This window comes from Lontra canadensis, unplaced genomic scaffold (genome assembly GCF_010015895.1).
Source record: "Lontra canadensis isolate GAN:19392208 unplaced genomic scaffold, GSC_riverotter_1.0 scaffold38, whole genome shotgun sequence".
NCBI classification, from domain to species: domain Eukaryota; kingdom Metazoa; phylum Chordata; class Mammalia; order Carnivora; family Mustelidae; genus Lontra; species Lontra canadensis.
In genome coordinates, this window is record NW_022631032.1 from 6638054 (window position 1) to 6656077 (window position 18024).

Consider the following 18024-nt stretch of genomic DNA (forward strand, 5'->3'; position numbering starts at 1 on the left):
AGATATGGTCCATATATGCAATGGAGTATTATACCTCCATCAGAAAGGATGAATGTACAACTTTTATATCAACATGGCAGGACTAGAGGAGATTATGCTGAGTGAAATAAGTCAAGCAGAGAGAGTCAATTAAATGGTTTCACATATTTGTGGAGCATAAGGAATAACATGGAGGACATTAGGAGAAGAAAAGGAAAAGTGAATTGGGGGAAGTTGGAGGGGGGGAGATGAACCATGAGACTGTGGACTCTGAGAAACAAACTGAGGCTTTTGGAGGGGAAGGTAGAGGGATAGGTGAGCCTGGTGGTGGGTACTAAGGAGGGCAGGTATGGCATGGAGCACTGGGTGTGGTGCATAAACAATGAATCTTGGAACACTGAAAAAATAATTTTTTTTAAGAAGTTAAAAAAAGTATGGCTCAGCATTGCACCTAACATGTCCAGGCATCAGCAAGGCTAACCTGTCCAGTTGGCACAGTGGCTAAGGCCCATGAGCTTTTCACGGCCCCAAAATGTTTTAGTCTCTTTGGAATTAAAAAAAAAAAAAAACCCATATAATCTAGCTTTCATTGCATTCATGTTTGTATCAGTGCAGTTGGAAAAATGTAATTGTTAATACTTTTTCACTTTTTATGAGTAAGGGGCCCATGAAGGCAGAAGTCTCTGGAGCCATGAAAGTCATAGGCAGTTCTGAGTATCAGGATTATCAGAATCATTTGAGGTGTTTGCTGAAAATGCAGATATTTAGGCACCTCTCTAGAGCTACAGAACCTGACTCCTTTGGGGTGGGCCAGAACTTGCTAGCTCAGCAAACACCTAAGGACCTAAGATGATTCAAATACCAAAAATGTTTAAAAATCTCTGACCCTAGAGGAAACCCCTAAGACCCATCACAGTCTTGAATTGGGCTTGGTTTAGCAGGAGCTTCCTGTGGGAGTCCATCTGACCTTCAGATTTACTGAACTAAACCTGTACTGCGCCCTTACTGTCATTTTCAGCTGAATATTATTAACACTCTGGGCACCCCCTGATGCTCTCATGGTTTCTTGTAGTCTTTTATCAGCAGTGTCCTGTGTTTATCATCCAGCTTTCCTGTATCTAGATGTCCTTAAGGATAAAGAGGTTTACCACCAAAGATATTTTCCAAGTATTTTATTCAAAAAGGAGGTACATGACATACACTTATTTAGATTGAGGATAACTATAACATTTACTGACTGGATCATTATACTTTGGTGAAATACCCCTGATACTCAGCTTTGCCCTGAGTTATCCAAACCACTGGAGAACAAGAGCTCATTGTTCTCCCTTTTATTTCTTACATTCATTGTCAAGCCTGCTGAGCTCAGAGGCCAGTGGCTGGGAACCACGCCCAAGCAATAACGAGTCTTCGTCAAGCCACTTAACAAACTAACAGCAACAGTGGCACTTGGGTGGCTCAGGCAAGTAAGCATCTGATGCTTGATTTCAGCTCAGGTCGGATAGGGCCCGGTGTCAGTCTCTGCACTCAGTAGGGAGTCTGCTTGAGATTCTCTCCCTCTGCCCCCCCTCTCTCTTTCTCTCTCTCTCTCTCTCTCTCTCTCTCAAAATAAATAAATATTAAAAAACAAAACAAAACCCAGCAAGAAAAATTTCAAGATGTCCGTCTGTGAATGAAGCGGAACTCTGGCCCCCTCAACTTCTTGTACTTGAGAGAAGTAGTTCACAGTAGCCAAGGAAGAGCTCCTTTTGCCTCCTCGCAACACCCCCTAGTGTCCGAGTGTACCACCTGCGCTGGGCATCAGCTCTAGCCTCTTGGCCTACAGAGCTTCAAATGAAGAGACTCTAACAGAAACCAAAGCCAGAAGGAAAAAGCCAAGAAAATATGAGGGTCATTCATAGATTACCTGAGATGTTCCTGAAATGGTAACATTAATCTAAAGGCTATGCTCTGTAGTGGTGTAGTGGTGACACAGGAATTGGGATTGGGTTTCTGTCTCTAAGGGCTACCACCTAGGTGACCCCAGGCAAGGAAGCTTCTTGTACTCTGAGCGTTAGTTTCCCCAACTTTAAGATGGGGATATAATTCTTACCTGACAGGATTGTTTGGAGGAATATATAAATACTATAAGTTAAAGCACCTATTATATTACCTGGTACGATCTAGGCACTCAATAAACAGTGTCTGAATCTAAAATTTATCTGGGGAAATTTTTTAAAAAACCAACACTACTATTTAATAGATACTGAGCTAGCAAATTAGCAATATGGCTGCTTAATTCCTCTGGTTTATTTAAAGTCTTTAAAATCATCAAAAGCTAGACTGCCAAGGAAAATATTAATAATACTAGAACTCACTTAATCTTAACATAGTAGAAGGGTTTCACCCTGGAAGTATCCCACTGTTGTCACTGTCATCTAATTTCTGTCACCAACAGAAGTTAGATGAAGGCAGATTTGGGGTCAACATAGAAAAGGACCAGTCGGAGCCAGAACTGCTGTGTTGCACAAGTCCATGGGACCCAGTTCCCGTGGGCCACAAGCTAGACCACGGCCCCTGAACTGTACAGGACACAGAAGCCAGTCTGGAGTTGTCCCACATGTCCCACTGCACATGGTGCAGTTTGTGAAGAACAGAATTCCCTGTCACAGAATCTGTTCAATTTAAGGCAAAGTGACAAGTCAAGGATATTAAAGAGATGGCTCCTACTTTGGTTGGAGTCTAACTAATTTTTTTCTTTCTTAGTTGGTTTATGGAATGTTCTGGAACATCTATTTACATCAGGCACAGATGTCAGCCCAGGAATTAAAAAAAGAGAGAGAGAGACAACATCTCTGGCCGCCTGGAAATAAGCAGTCCTCCCCACTCAGTAATACTGTGCTTCTCACAGGAATATGGCATCCCGACGTGATATACAGCTGTCTCCTTCACAGCAGCGCTGAAATTGCATAGCTGTGCTCTCTGCCTTTAAGATGAACACATTCTCTCCTTCCCAAGACTACAACCCTGTTCTTTCCTTCTGCAGATTTGATGTCCATGGTTGTGAACACACTGTTATAACTAAGTTATGTGATTTAAATTCTTAAATGTATTGCTCTTAAGATAGGTTCATTCCAGGTATGAAGGAGAAGTTGAAGAAAGTCTGATTTCAGTGACAAGGATCCTTTGATCTTACAAAATGCTGTTAAGAGGAAAAAGAAATCGAAAACTTGTTTTACAACTTGGCATGTATAGACGAGCAATGTCTTCTGGGAAGGATACCCAGATGTTAATTGGTAAAAGTAATGAGGTACTCTGGGTAAGCCTGGTAGTCATAAAATACCACAAATAAGCGGGGATTCTGCACACAATCTGTGACAGTGTCATACAGGTCAGTGGGGTTTTCGGGGCTCTTTGGAGGAGGCACAATTAGTGAGTGATTTCCACGTGTGTAGGTTCCAGTAAGTACTCGCACATAGTACATATGCTTTCTCCCATGGCTGTCTGGTCTGGAGTATGTATCATTAGCAGAATAACAGGCATCGACAGCAAAATAGGTTCCCTTTCCATATGCCACAGCTGTGAAGAGAAAAAACATTTTTAAGAAGTTCAGTTTATATTGGTTATTTACCCCCAAAGATACAGACGTAGTGAAAAGAAGGGTCATCTGTACCCCAATGTTCATAGCAGCAATGGCCACAGTTGCCAAACTGTGGAAAGAGCCAAGATGCCCTTCAACAGACGAATGGATAAAGAAGATGTGGTCCATATATGCAATGGAGTATTATGCCTCCATCAGAAAGTATGAATACCCAACTTTTATATCAACATGGACGGGACTGAAGGAGATTATGCTGAGTGAAGTAACTCAAGCAGAGAGAGTCAACTATCATATGATTTCACTTACTTGTGGAGCATAAGGAATAACACGGAGGACATTGGGAGATGGAGAGAAGTGAGTAGGGGGAAATCAGAGGGGGAGATGAACCATGAGAGACTGTGGACTCTGAGAAACAAACTGAAGGTTTTAGAGGGGAGGGGGTGGGGGATGGGTGAGCCTGGTGGTGGGTATTAAGGAGGGCACGTATTGCATGGAGCACTGGGTGTGGTGCATAAACAATGAATCTTGGAACACTGAAAAAACAAAGTTAAAAAAAAAAAGTTCAGTTTAGTCTATAATCTGATGTGTTGACCCACTACGTCAAATAAGGTTAAAATAATGTTCAGTTCTTCTGTCCAAAGCCTCCTAAAAATTTTTTTTCATGTGTTTTTAATTTTTAAATGTCATTCCTCCATCCTAGAGATCCAGGCAGTCCTTCTGGGATGAAACATAACGAGCCCAGCCTTAAAACTCTGGCCACAGCATGGCCGCCAACCATGAAGGGACACAACGCAATCAGTCCACACTGTCCCTCGCCAGTTTAGGTTCTCACAGCCGACATCCCATTCAGAGCAGCCAGATTACTTGCTTCCTTACCGTTCTTTCCAGCATAACTGCGGTTAAAGCCATTTCGGTTGACATGTGGCACTGAGTCAGCATCTGTCCCATGGAAGAGCTGCTTCTCATTGTTTTTATGCCCGTTCTTGGCATCCATGGTTTTCTTCTTTGTTTGGTAGCAATTCCAGAGATCTGGATTCTGGATCCTCTCAATCTGCAAATCAACAAGGAGAAATATTCTGTCGGTGCCAAGAGCCTTTGTCAAGATACAGATATGACCATTATTTTTCATAAATAAAAATTAATGCCAGATGGCACCTTTCTACATTCAGAAATCTTTTTAGATCCAGTGTTTCACAAAAGCAGACCTTGGGAAGAATATTAATTTCAGTTTTTAACATCTTTTACTGTACCACATGAGAGCAAACAGTGTTTAGGATCTGACCAAGCCTCCCCAACTCCTGCTTTTTATCTTCAGTTCAATGACTGCTCTGGTTGCTATCTACTTCCCTTGGTCCCTTGGCCTCTATCCTCCTAAGTCCTTCTGGCACACTGGTTCACCTGGTTAGCCACGTTCTACTGGTGGGAGAAGCACTAGAGGATCTAGTCCAGAAGGAAGTTAATTAATGAAAATTAATCTCTGGTCCAGTTGGAAGAGTGGGGCATGAGTCCTGGTGGGGTGGGATCTGGTTGCAGATCATAGTGTCCATGATTTGCCCATCCTCTTTGGGAAGTGGCCTCCATTGTGTGGTGGAAATTCCTTGTGTCCTGGATAGCAGGATCCAGGAGGAATCAGACAGATCCTGACTCTATAAGCAAACTTGCTTGAGTTCTTAAAAAAAAGAAAAGAAAATCTAGACAAGACAGAGTCAGAATATAGGACATTCTATAACACAACTGGCTTAAACTCTTTTAAAAATTCAGTATTATGAAAAATTATTTTTTAAAATGTAGGAGTGCCATTCTAGATCAGAAGAGACAGGGGAGACAGAATGACCAAAGGCCTATTGGAGAGGGGAGAGTTATAAGAAAGTAAGCAGTTGGGGAAATCTGAAAATGGATTCTATTAGATATTACCGAACTACTGTAAATTTTCTTATATGGGATAGCAGTGTTGTTATTTAGGAGACTGTCTTTATTCACAGGAGATATGCACTAAAATATTCAGGAGTGTCATGATATCTGCAACTTACTTTCAAATGCTTCAGCAAAAACCCAAAGAGAGAGAAAGGCAATGTGGCAAAATTATTCCATCAATGTGGAAGTTTATGGATGTTAAAAATCTTAGTCACAGGCCCTAACAGTCATGGAGGATAATAACCACCTATTTTTAGTGTTTTCACACTGTTAGGGATTTCTACAGAGGTACCATAAGTAGCTTTACGTCTATCTGTTTCACACACTGGACTGTCACATAGGATTTTATTTGAGAGAAGGATCCACTACAAAAAAAAAAAAACAACAGTGAAATCATTTCTATGGCCATTCCCTAACACATGGCAAGCCTCCAGGGCCCCCTGCAGACATTGGTGGTCCACTGGACTGTCCTTTTCAGTCTGGACTTGGCATCTCATCAAAATGGGCCAATCAGCCACTACCAGATAGATGACTGTGCTTGGTATCTGAAATGAAACTTATTTGCTTTCTCAGAACCAGCCCACGAGAGTGCTGCATACTTGAACCACATTGTTTTGGTACCTCAGAATTGTTTTGCTTGAAGGGATTAAAAATAAAAGCAATGGTATAAAATATGATACTGAATATATTGTGAGGTTGATTTTGGAGATATTCTCCAGCACCTGATTCACAGGCCAAACCTCTCAGTAGTGTCAGCACTGTGAAAGGCTGAGAGTCCCCCGAGCACATGGTTTTCTTTCTGATTGACAGAAATGGTGAATCTTGAGGCTGGGTGTTTACTTCTTCACTTTGTCTACTAGGAAGCTCAGAAACAAACCTGTGGTCCTCTCGTAACTATCCAGGAACTCGTGTATTTTTGTAAATAGATAATACCTCTATATTATTTTATTTTTCCTTCCCTCTTTTTTGGTCCATTTTCTTCATCTATTTTATCTGAGGTATGATACATATCTTTGTAAGAAATGCCAAGTCTTCTTGAGTTATTATGTGCTTAAGTACATAAAGAGCGGTGTCAGAAATAGGGAGTAAGAAAAATTTGCAAAGAGAGAAAACACAGGACTTACTGGCAAACTCGTTATGATGGATGAAGGGAAGGCACCCAAAGATGTCTAGCTTTACTCAGAAAGTGGTGGAACAAGGACAGAAGTGGGGAAGGAAAAGGAAATGGTGAGATGATGGGTTAGGTTGAGAGAAACTGATTTGCAGCTACATAGGCAAGCAGAGATTTTATAGGTCACTGGAATATGTTGTAAAGCTTGATCAAAGGTCCAGGTTGGTGAGATTGACTTGGGAGCTATCAACATTGAAATAACAGCTGAAGCCAAGAAGGGAAAAACTTTTCCTGGTGAAGTGCAGAGACAGAAGACCAAAATATAAGTAATGTGGGTAAAGCTAGGATTAGGGGTTTAGAGGAGAAATAGATAACCGGGATAACGAGAGGAAAATTAGTTAAAGAAGAAAGCATTGATATAATATTGCCACAGCTCAAATGGGAACATAATTTCAAAGAGCAATAGTGATATTTGAAAGTGGAATGTTCCAGGGGTGCCTGCATGGCTCAGCTAATTTAGTGTCTGACTCTTGACTTCGCCTCAGGTCATGATCTCAGGGTTGTGGGATCAAGCTCCGCATCAGGCTCTTGCTCAGCGGGGAGTCTGCTTGAGATTGTCTCTCTTTCTGTTCCTCCCCCATGTTGCGTGTGCTCTCGCTCTCTCAAATAAATCTTTTTTTTTTTTTTAAGAGGAAGTTGCCAAAATAAGGGAGATGAAAAGGAAAGGACTATTGGATTTATCCTGGAAGCGTGCACTGCTGATCTGTGAATGGCAGGGCAGGAGCACACGATCCTGATCTGAGGGCCTCTGCGTGTCTCTTTGTGGTGTCTGCTAGTTGCCAAATCAATTCTGAAGCTCTGTCTTTGTTTTTTTATTACTTGGCTTCAGGGATTCTTGTGATTTCGCTTTATAGGGTTGTGTGGGGGAATGTCCATTTTAATCCTCCTGGGCTAACTTTTGGAACTTGTCCTTTTTCTTGGAGCCGCTGGTCTTGCTGCCAGCAACCTCCACACGTCCACTACTGAGTGGCTTCTCCTCGGGAGGAAGAGACTTTCCTTTTTTCTTGGGGACCTTCCCCTTTCTTTCCTCTTTAGGTTCACTCACTGGTTCTTCCTCTGGGGAAAGATTTCTTCCTCTTGGGAAGACTTCTACCAGCTGTCTCTTCAAGATCACTACTAACCAGCTCCTTCCTAAGTCAACACCTGGTTTTAGTATTCTAATATCATATGGCAATCTAATATTATCTTGTAATACCTGACAGGGTCTCCATCTTAACGTGTCTGTAATAATGGTGATAGGAGTAGAATCTACAACCTAAAATCTGATTACCGTAGAATATTCTAATTCTGAGCCAAAAAAAGCGGGGGATGGGAAATTAATGCAAATGTATTTATATATTTATCCAGGACCATGATACCATTCATTTCCATCATTAAGAAAATCCCATGTCAGCAGAAGGCTTACCTTCTCTATGTAGAAGTGTGAGCAGGTCTGATTAAACTTGCTTGCCACCGTGTTATATTCTGCATGCCCAGGCTGGAGCTCTACCACACAGAAATCCTGCTGCTTCATATCATTCCAGTGCTCGGGGGTCTTAACTGTAAAGAGGACATTTGAGGACTCCCACACACCCGGGAAGGCCCATCTGCACATTCCTGGTCTGCTCTGAAGAACCGAGTATCATCTGTGTTCTTACTTTACAATCCCCTAACTCCATGTGTTCAAGAAGTTCCTTGTCTTTGTAGGAGAATGTTTCTCAAAGTGTGGCCCTTGGACAACTGACAGCAGAAGCAGCCGTATGCTTATTAAGAAAAAAAAACCCACAGATCTATGACTCAAACTCTCAGAGCAGTGGAGCCTGGGTACCTGCATCTTAGTAAGTTTTGATCATGCTTACATTTGAGAATTGTGTAGTGTAACTCAGCTGCATATTCTGTTCAGTCTCTAATCTGTTATAATTTAATAACAGGAAATTATTTCCCTACAATGGTCTTGTTGCAACAGTGTGGATTTTTGTCAGAACTCCTCACCCTCACAAGGCCCTCCACATCTATTCTGTCATTATTCTTCCCCGCATCCTTAAGGGTTGGGTGGACGGCAGGTTTGGCTCTGTGGCAGGTGGTGGCAGTTCTGCCTTCCCTTCTGCTGAACAGAATAGTATACTTGATTTGTCCTTTCCCTGGGGTTGCTCAGAGTCTAAAGAATTCACTCACACGGATCTCACAAGAAATGAAGATTCTATACTGGAAGCCAACTTACTAGTCTCCCTTGGAGGACCTGTGTGGTTCATAGGCAGGAAAGGCTAACTACACAGCACAAGCATTCCCTTCATGGGGGGCAGATCCAGTCAGAGAATCTGAAGTCTTTTTCCTGGTGTGTGCCTTAAGGAAACCTTATGTTCAGGGCAGGGGAGGAAGTAAATTCTGGGAGGAGATCCCCCAGGCTCCCAATCCTCCCTGGGTTATCAGTCACGGACACAGAGTGCCGACTCTGACCAGGCTGACTTCTTTTGTTCTAGAAAACCTTGGGCCACTTTTCTTTAAAGCCCATGGCTTTCTGTCTCCTGACTGAAGCAGCCATTACCTCCACATCAGAACTGACTCTGGGAAGCATGTAAACTGTAGAGACAGGAACAAATGCAAGGTTTGGGTCTGGTCACCATTTGAAGGTCATCCTCAGGCTGTTGAGTACATCTCCCTGTCCATGACATAAGCTCCTTAGCTTAGAGACCAAGTTTTCTATTTCATTCCATAAGGGTTGCTTCAATTTTATCTACGTGAATACAATTTCAACATATGTACAAAATGGTGTTAAGTCCAAAGGAGGTGTAAAATAATGGATAGCAAGCCCACAATCCGACTCACCTTCTGATTTCATGAGGCGCTGAACAAGTAAACTGTGTCCTTTTGCATCTGTAGCCGTGTGTGTACTCAGGTCCACTGTGTAGCTCTGATGATCAATTTTGACAACAGTTCTCCTTTTCTTTGCCTTCCATGCAGTCTCCAATTGCAGATTGGTTATTTTGTCAAAACTCTGAAAAGTACTATTGTTGCAATATTGCCATTCTATAAATTCACTGATTAACTCTGCCTGGGATTTCTGTTCCTTGGCCAATCTCATTCCTTTGATCATTTCCTCAATTGCATTTCTAGCCTGTGTCAGATCTTTGCCAATTCCAAAAACCTCAATCAAGGGTCTTTTATAGTCCAAGCAAATGGCAATATTTAAGTTCTCCTGTAGCTCATTCAATTTCTGATATTCTTTTTCATTAAAATCTTTGATACACTCATCTTCATTGGTGTAAGGACATAGTTCCTTTGTGATCAGATCCTGTATCCAGGAGACAACATTTTTTATACATTTTTCACTTTCACCACACACCTGAAAACTTGCTGACTCTGTTTTCTTTTTCAAAACCAACGGATTCTGCTTTTGTGGAAATTGACTTGGGGATTCCACAAATGCTAAAAAAAGAAAAGAAAGGAAGATTAGCTATTGTTTTCTCTCCCTCCCTCTCTCTTTTTGTCACCATGCTATACATTACATCTCCACGACTTACTTAACTTATAACCACAAGTTTGTACCTTTTGACCCCCTTCATTCTTTTCACCCATCCTCATCTCCCACCCCACCCCTGCTGTCTCTGGCAACCTGGCAACCACCTATCTATTCTCTGTGTCTATGAGTTTGTTTGTTTTTTAAGATTCCACATATAAGTGAGATCATACGGTATTTGTCCTTCTCTGTCTTGTTTCACTTAGCACAGTGCCCTCTAGGTCCATCCATGTTATCACAAATGGCTGGATTTCCTTCTTTTTTATGGCTGAATGATATTCCATTGTATGCATGTGTGTAATATACACATACATGCTACATATGTGTGTGTATATAGATACAGATAGATATATATGCCACATTTTCTTTATCCATTCATTTGTTGGTGGGCACTTAGGGTTTTCCATGTCTCAGTTTTATAAATACTACTGCAACGAACATGGGGGTGCAGATATCTTTTTGGAGATAGTTTCTTTTATTGTCACCTTAAGATAAATACCCAGAAATGGAATTTCTGGATCATATGGTAGTTCTGTTTCTAATTTCTTGAGGAACCTTCATACTGTTTTCAACAGTGGCTATACCAGTTTACATTCCCACCAACAGTGCACAAGGGTTCCTTTTCTCTACAACCTCACCAACACTTGTTTTTTGTCTTTTTCATAATAGCCATTCTATCAGGTGAGGTGTATCTCTTTATGGTTTTGATTTGCATTTCCCCAATGATGAGTGATGTTGAGCACCTTTTGATGTGTCTGATGGCCATCTGTATATTTCTTCCTTGGAAAAATGTCTATTCAGAGCCTCTGCCCATTTTTTAAAAAAGATTTTGTTCATTTATTTGACAGAGAGAGACACAGCAGGAGAGGGAACAGGAGCAGGGGGAGTGGGAAAGGGAGAAACAGGCTTCCCACTGAGCAGAGAGCCCAATGTGAGGCTTGATCTTAGGACCCTGGGATCAAGACCTGAGCCGAAGGCAGACGCTTAATGAATGAGCCACCCAGGTGCCCCTGCCCATTTTAAAATCAGATTATTTGTTTATTGATTATTTGTCTCCTATTGAACTGTATGAGATCTTTATATATTAATCCCTTTGTTTATTGACCCCTATCAGATATATTAGTTTCAAATATCTTCTCTCATCCCATAGGTTGCCTTTTCATTTTGTTGATGGTTTTCTTTGCCATGCAAAAGCTTTTTAGTTTGAGGTAGTCCCGTATGTTTATTTTGCTTCTGCCATTTGCGCTTTGGTGTCAAATAAAAAAAAAAAAATCATTGCCAAGCCTGATGTATAGAAGCTTCCTCCCCATGTTTTCTTCTAGAAGTGTTATGGTTTCAGATCTTTAATCCATTTTGAGTGGATTTTTGTGTATGGTATAGGGTAGTAATCCTGTTCCATTCTTTTGCATGTGTCTGTCCAGTTTTCCCAGCACTGTTTTAGCATCCAAATACTATTTATTGAAGAGACTATCCTTTCCCCCATTGTATATTCTTGGCTCCTCTATTATAAATGAATTGATCACACAGATGGTTCCCAACTTACAATGGTTCAACTTATGATTTTTTGACTTTATGATAATATGAAAATTATACACATTCAGTAGAAACTGTACTTTGAATTTTGAATTTAGATCTTTCCCAGAGCTAGTAATATATGGTACCACACACTCTTGTGATGGTGGACAGTGGCAGCGAACCACAGCTCCCAGTCAGCCAAGCAATCATGAAGATAGACAACCAACACACTCACAACTATTCTGTACCCACAAAGCCATTCTGTTTTCACTTCCATTACAGTGTTCAATAAAGTACATGAGACAGTCAACACTTTATTATAAAACAGGCTATTATAAAATAGGCTAATGTGTTCTGAGTATGTTTAAGGTAGGCTAGGCTAATCAACAGATGAATGGATAAAGAAGATGTGGTATATATATACAATGGAATACTATGCAGCCATAAAAAGAAATGAAATCTTACCATTTGCGATGATGAGGATGGAACTAGAGGGTATTATGCTTAGTGAAATAAGTCAATCAGAGAAAGACAATTATCATATGATCTCCCTGATATGAGGAAGTTGAGAGGCAACGTGGGGGGTTTGGGGGGTAGAAAAGGAATAAATGAAACAAGATGGGATTGGGAGGGAGACAAACCGTAAGAGACTCTTAATCTCACAAAACAAACTGAGGGTTGCCAGTGGGGAGGGGGTAGGGAGAGGGTGGTTGGGTTATGGACACTGGGGAAGGTATGTGCTACGGTGAGTGCTGTGAAGTGTGTAAACCTGGCGATTCAAAGACCTGTACCCTTGGGGCTAATAATACATTATATGTTAATAAAAAAAAATTTTTAAAAGAGGTAGGCTAGGCTAAACTATGATGTTCTATAGGTGAGATGTATTAAATGCATTTTTGACTTAAGACATTTTCAACTTACAGTAGGTTTATCAGATATAACCCCATTGTAAGTGAAGGCAGATCTGTATATTCATAGATTTATTTCTGGGTTCTCTGTTCTGTCCCATTAATCTATTTGTTTTTATGCCAATACCATACTGTTTTGATTACTATAGCTTTGTAATGTAGTTTGAAATCAGGAAGTGTGATGCCTCTAGCTTTGTTCTTCTTTCTCCAAGATTGCTTTGGTTCTTAGGGGTCTTTTGTGGGCCCATACAATTTAAGATTCTTTGTTCTAGTTCTGTGAAAAATGCCATTGGAATTTTGATAGGGATTGCACTGAATCTAGATTGCTTGGGGTAACACAAACATTTTAACAATACTAATTCTTACAACCCATAAGCATGGTGTATTTTTCCATTTGTGTGATCTTCAACTTCTTTCATTAGTGTCTCATAGTTTTCAGAGTGCAAGTCTTTTATCTTCTTGGTTAAATTTATTCCTAGGTATTTCATTCTTTTTGATGTAATTGTAAATGGGATTGTTTTCTTAATTTCTCTTTCTGACAGTTTGTTAAAGATTAGCTATTTCTCATATGACATCAATATTAGGAACAGGCATTTCATTAAAAAGTGGTCAACTCACCTGTCAATCTCGACCTCAAAGATGGCTGGAGAGAAGCCAGAGATGCCTCTCTTTTTTTCATGCTGTCACAAAACACATCCAGTAGGTGAGGCAGAAAGATAACAACTTTAACTTTTTTCACAGACTGAAGCATTCCTTTCTGGATAGAGTCTTCGATGGCATCAATCATGGCATTAGCAACCTCCTCTGGGTCTTTTTGGGCATTTCCTGGAAAGGCAGATAATAAAAACTGGGGTGAGGGAGACCCAACTGGGAAGGCTGAGAAATAATTTGGGGATTTGAGTCCTCACAGAATGAATGCCCACTGCCCAACTCCTTCATCGTCACAGGATGGCCTTTCTAGCAATGCATGAGCAAACACTTTTGAAGCCCTGGATGCACCAGGGAGCTGCTATTTCAGGACATCAGGAAGCCAATAGCCCAACAATGAACAAAGGACCCAGGAAATCTAACTTTTGATATCTGATGTTTGTATCTCTTCTGTCAATCTGATACTCGCTCACTGTGTTCCTCTGTGTTACAAAGCGCAATTAACATTTTTTGGCTCATTCGTGTCCTCAAGGGTCTATAAAAAGCAAAAAATGCAAATATATGTTGAAAGCGCATGCTCTTTTCTTTTTTTTTTAATCTCATGCTCTTTAAAAAGAACAATAATTTTTCTTCTTTGCTCATAGTCACCTGACTAGATAGATGCATGTATCCTTATTCTTCCAGATGTTTTGGGGGATCTGATTCAAGCTAAGCTGATTTTTGTAAGACACTTAGAGCTCTAAATTATCTGTTATAATCTATAATTCTTTGTACACCAGTTATCCACAAACTTCTAGGAAGTCTTTTCTAGCATACTCAGTGAGATTTTAACTTATTTGCTGGGTTCAAGGTGGTCACCACAGCAAGTCTTTTTCTTTTCCCAGCATGTTCCATATCTTGTTTCTCAAGTCTACTGCCTAGGTAAGATCATGAAAATTCCCATGTAAAGCCATGGAAGCAGTCACATACAAATAAATGGCAGCTGGCAAATGACAATGGAGAGCAATACCAAAGTCCCCTGGCCAACCCAGTATGATAGACTAACAGCCCACTTGGAATTTCCCTTTTGATGGCATCCACAGTTGCTGCCAAAATCAGAGTAGACCACTTTTGCCTGGCTATGTAGACACTTGTGTGAAAGTAGACAAATCCCATACAAGACTGAGCAAGAGGGTTCCTTCAGTTTTTTGGATTAGATGATCACGAAAAGAGAAATTCTCCTTTGCAAAGCTATGATTATCACGATTTTTGGAAGAATTTAAATGGGCGAGTTCAGATACATTCATTCACTCTCAACATTTACTATGTCCCATCATGGGCTCACTCTCATCTAGTCACTTAGAAACAAAGGGTGTGATATATGGGCACGAAGAGGTAGTCAGCAATCAAGTATGAGAAACTGAGGAAAAGGCTATGGCAGACAAAACTATGTAACGGGGGTGTGGTATGTTCAGCCTGGTGTGTTCAGGGGAAAAGATCTGTTTTTGAGATCCTTTTTTTTTTTGTCCAAGGCAAATTCAGGGGTGAGGTATGTGGAGGAGAAACTGGGGCAGGGAGCCCAGGTCTAGATAGGAGGCTATAATAAAAGTTTACGCAAAAGACAAGAGCCGAACAAAGAGAAGAGGCCAGAATGAAGAGTCTGGTACAGGGACTGTGAAAATAGTTGGGAAGTGAAGTCACCAGGACCTAGTGGCCATCTGGGTTTATCTTTGACCCTTGGTTCCCCCTTTTTTGCCACACACACACCTTGCTGTATACACCCTGAGTCGTGCTGTACTGAAGTTGTTTACATGTCTGTCTCTCACAGTAGGCTAGGTGCTCCTTGGGGACTAGACTCTTTTCTTAGCTTTCTGTCCCCAGTGCCTAAGCACAGTGCCTGGCACATGGCAGCCACTTGAGAAGTAGTTAATCAAATTAGTTAATAAGCCAATGGACATAGGAGTGATCAAGAGGATAGAATCAAGGATTCTAGGTAGAAAGTGATGTTTTTAATGTGACCAGAGATATAAGAGGAAGGGCAAGTCTGGGGGAAAAGGCAATGAATTGGAGTTCACAGCCTGCTTTGAACTTGGAGTTCACAGTCTGCTTTGAACTTGAAGTGCTGGCAAGTATCACTGACCACCCACTCTCTCCCCCTAGGAAGGTATGTGTAAGGAACCAAGGAGAGGGCTTCTTTGACTGCCAGAAGCTGTCTCAATCGCAGTCCACCTCAACTCATAAACACCACTAAAGGAGAAAGTTCCCCCATCTGTTAGTCTAAAGAGCAGCTCAAGTGGTGATAGAGATTAGTAAAGATGACAAATAAGGAGAATCTGCTAATCTTGATGTATTTGTGCAGATCAGCAATGCAGCCAGGTCAGTGAAAGAAACAACAGGTTTGCAGTAACCCAGAAATACTCAATCACATATGCATGCAAAACTAAAACAGCCTCATTTCCTTGTTTTTCTTGGGAAGGGCTGGGTCACGCTTGGGTTGTCTGATTTCTTGGCCCAGATAAAGTTTATGTAGAAACACAAGACCAGAGCTCAGGAAAAAAATCAATGGAGACAGAGACTGGTGAGTCATTAGAGGGTGTCCATAAAAGACAGAGAGGAGAGATACAGGCAGACAGACATGCTGGCTAAACTGCCAAACTGGATAATACCACAAGGGGCATGAAAACTAAAGGAACTATAAATTATACTTTCAGAAATATAAAAGTAATAACATAGATGTAGCATTCCATGTGGGGACACTAAGAGGAATGGTAGAGAATTACAGAAATTAAAATAACAGAAGACTAGAAGAAAGCTGAAGTGACAAGGTTAGTTAAATGTACCGAGGCTAAGTTTTCAGAGGACCTAGAATGTGAGCGTGAGACACTCAAAAAGATTCCTGCGCAGTGGAATCACTAATCCAGTGCAGAGTGCTGTCTCTCTGGGACAGTCAGCTACATTCCATTTCAAGTCTGAGAGTTATCTGCTCCCTTGACCAGCTCTCTGGTCTCTGAGGGGAAACCAACCAGAAATTCGTAATCAACACCCATATCTCAGATTCCTGGGGAAAGAGCTCAAAGAGTGTCACCTTACTCATGATAAACCCACAGCACCATCCTTATATATGAAGACTTAACACAACTGTTATGTCATCTGAGGAAAACAAAAGAGGCAAGTAGGCTGGAAAGAAGACAGTTGGAGTTGTATTTCTGACCTATTAGAACCAGAACCCGTTAGACTCTGGGGACTAAGAGGCTTCTGTGCAGAGACGTCCTAAGGCCAACTCACACAGCCAACTGTGTTAAGAGGTATGAGGAGAGGGCCAGGAATACTTATCTCAGAGTCAGTTACTGGGAGGTACAAGCTGATGCTCTGATGATCTCCATGGAGAAGGAATGGAGGAGGGAGTTAAAGACTAAATAATGTAGGGGACAGGGAAAAAAAGAAACAGAGGAATAAGAAGGAGAGATTATGGGCTTTCTTTCTCTTCCTTCCCTTCCTCTCTCTTCTCTCCCATAGTACAGAGCAAATGGACTCTAATATTCAACACTATCCTCAGTTTTCGTTTTCTCCTCTTCCTTAAACCACCCACAGTCCTTGCTTATTCTTTAGGGGCTGCCTTGGGGTGAGGAGCCGCCTTGACTCAGACTCTGCATTGACTATATTGACTACATTAATAGCACCAGAGTGAAGGAAAGGGGGACGCCTTGATAGCCAGAGGTTACAAACCTGTCCCAATGGCTGGGAGGCAAACTGATGAATATTTCCGTTTTTCACACTCTTGCAAAACAAAGAAGATTGATTGCTTGACGTCACTTCCGCCAATGACGTGAACAATGTTCTTGCACCTCAATAATCCACCTTCGGTAACTATGTAATCACTGTTGCCCTTTTCAGCTGGGAGACGCAAGACAGAGAGATGCAAAATCAGATACCGAATCCATTCTTTGATTGTTTAAAAAGCAAAATGTTTGGTTTACCATATAAAGCATTTTATGTGAAAAGAGACTCCTAAGATAATGGTCTTTGAGGAATCTTTCTTATCTTTTAAGTGTGAGATTACTTTTCACTTCTAATTGTCTATGATTAGAATTCTTTGTTCAAATGTATGATTTTAAGATTAATATGTTGTCTCCCCAATCCCAAGACTCTCCCCAGACTCTCCAAAGCCTCCCACAGTCAGCCTACTACTTACAATTTTGGAACAAAAAACAGTATGGTGCCTTACCTAGGTGAGAACATGCCATTTCCACATTTTGTCCAGCACATTCTAGAATTGCTCTGGACACCCCTATAGGAGAAAAGCAAGAGGGTTACAAACATGAATTGAAAAAAATCAGAATAGTACATCTGGATCAGAATGATTGCTTCATTATCTAAAAAAGCTTTCCTAATCATCAAAGGAATCCCATAGCCTGGGTATTTCTGATAAGAAAGAAGAAAAATTTATAAATTATATGTTACCAATTATTAGAGATGTCAAATATAATGTCAAAATAATCTTAAAATTATTACTATTAATGAGCCAAAGTTGGGGAAACCAGTTTGGCTATAGCATCTATAGGACAGTTGACTATTAACACTACTCAAATCCTACAAGTAAAGTACCTGCTTTGAGATTAAATGCTTTTGATGTTGAATTTACAATCACATCAGCCTCTTCTTTAGTGATATCTCCAAAGGCCACCTGGAAGGTGACGGGACCAATTTTCATCTCATGCACGTCTACATTAGGGCTGGACACAGTCCCATGGAAACCTGAGAAGAAAGGAAATGGAGTCCCTAAACAAGCCGGCAACAGCAAGAATGACTCAGATCTCACACTCTACAGATGTAT

General features: G+C 41.0%; 1 protein-coding gene across 3 annotated transcripts in view; it reads right to left on the reverse strand.

Annotated features, from left to right (window-relative positions):
- Positions 1-1722: 1722 nt before the first annotated feature.
- Positions 1723-18024, reverse strand: part of PARP14 (poly(ADP-ribose) polymerase family member 14) — a 50101-nt gene continuing 33799 nt past the window's right edge. For all 3 annotated transcript variants that reach the window (XM_032869516.1, XM_032869515.1, XM_032869517.1), the window contains 8 exons: positions 17796-17945; positions 17416-17478; positions 16917-17084; positions 13182-13388; positions 9450-10049; positions 8050-8183; positions 4436-4610; positions 1723-3537 (listed from right to left, as the gene is read on the reverse strand). In XM_032869516.1, coding sequence (XP_032725407.1) covers positions 3248-3537; positions 4436-4610; positions 8050-8183; positions 9450-10049; positions 13182-13388; positions 16917-17084; positions 17416-17478; positions 17796-17945 — 1787 coding nt within the window. In that variant the 3' untranslated portion in view covers positions 1723-3247. The remainder of the gene's footprint in view (positions 3538-4435; positions 4611-8049; positions 8184-9449; positions 10050-13181; positions 13389-16916; positions 17085-17415; positions 17479-17795; positions 17946-18024) is intronic.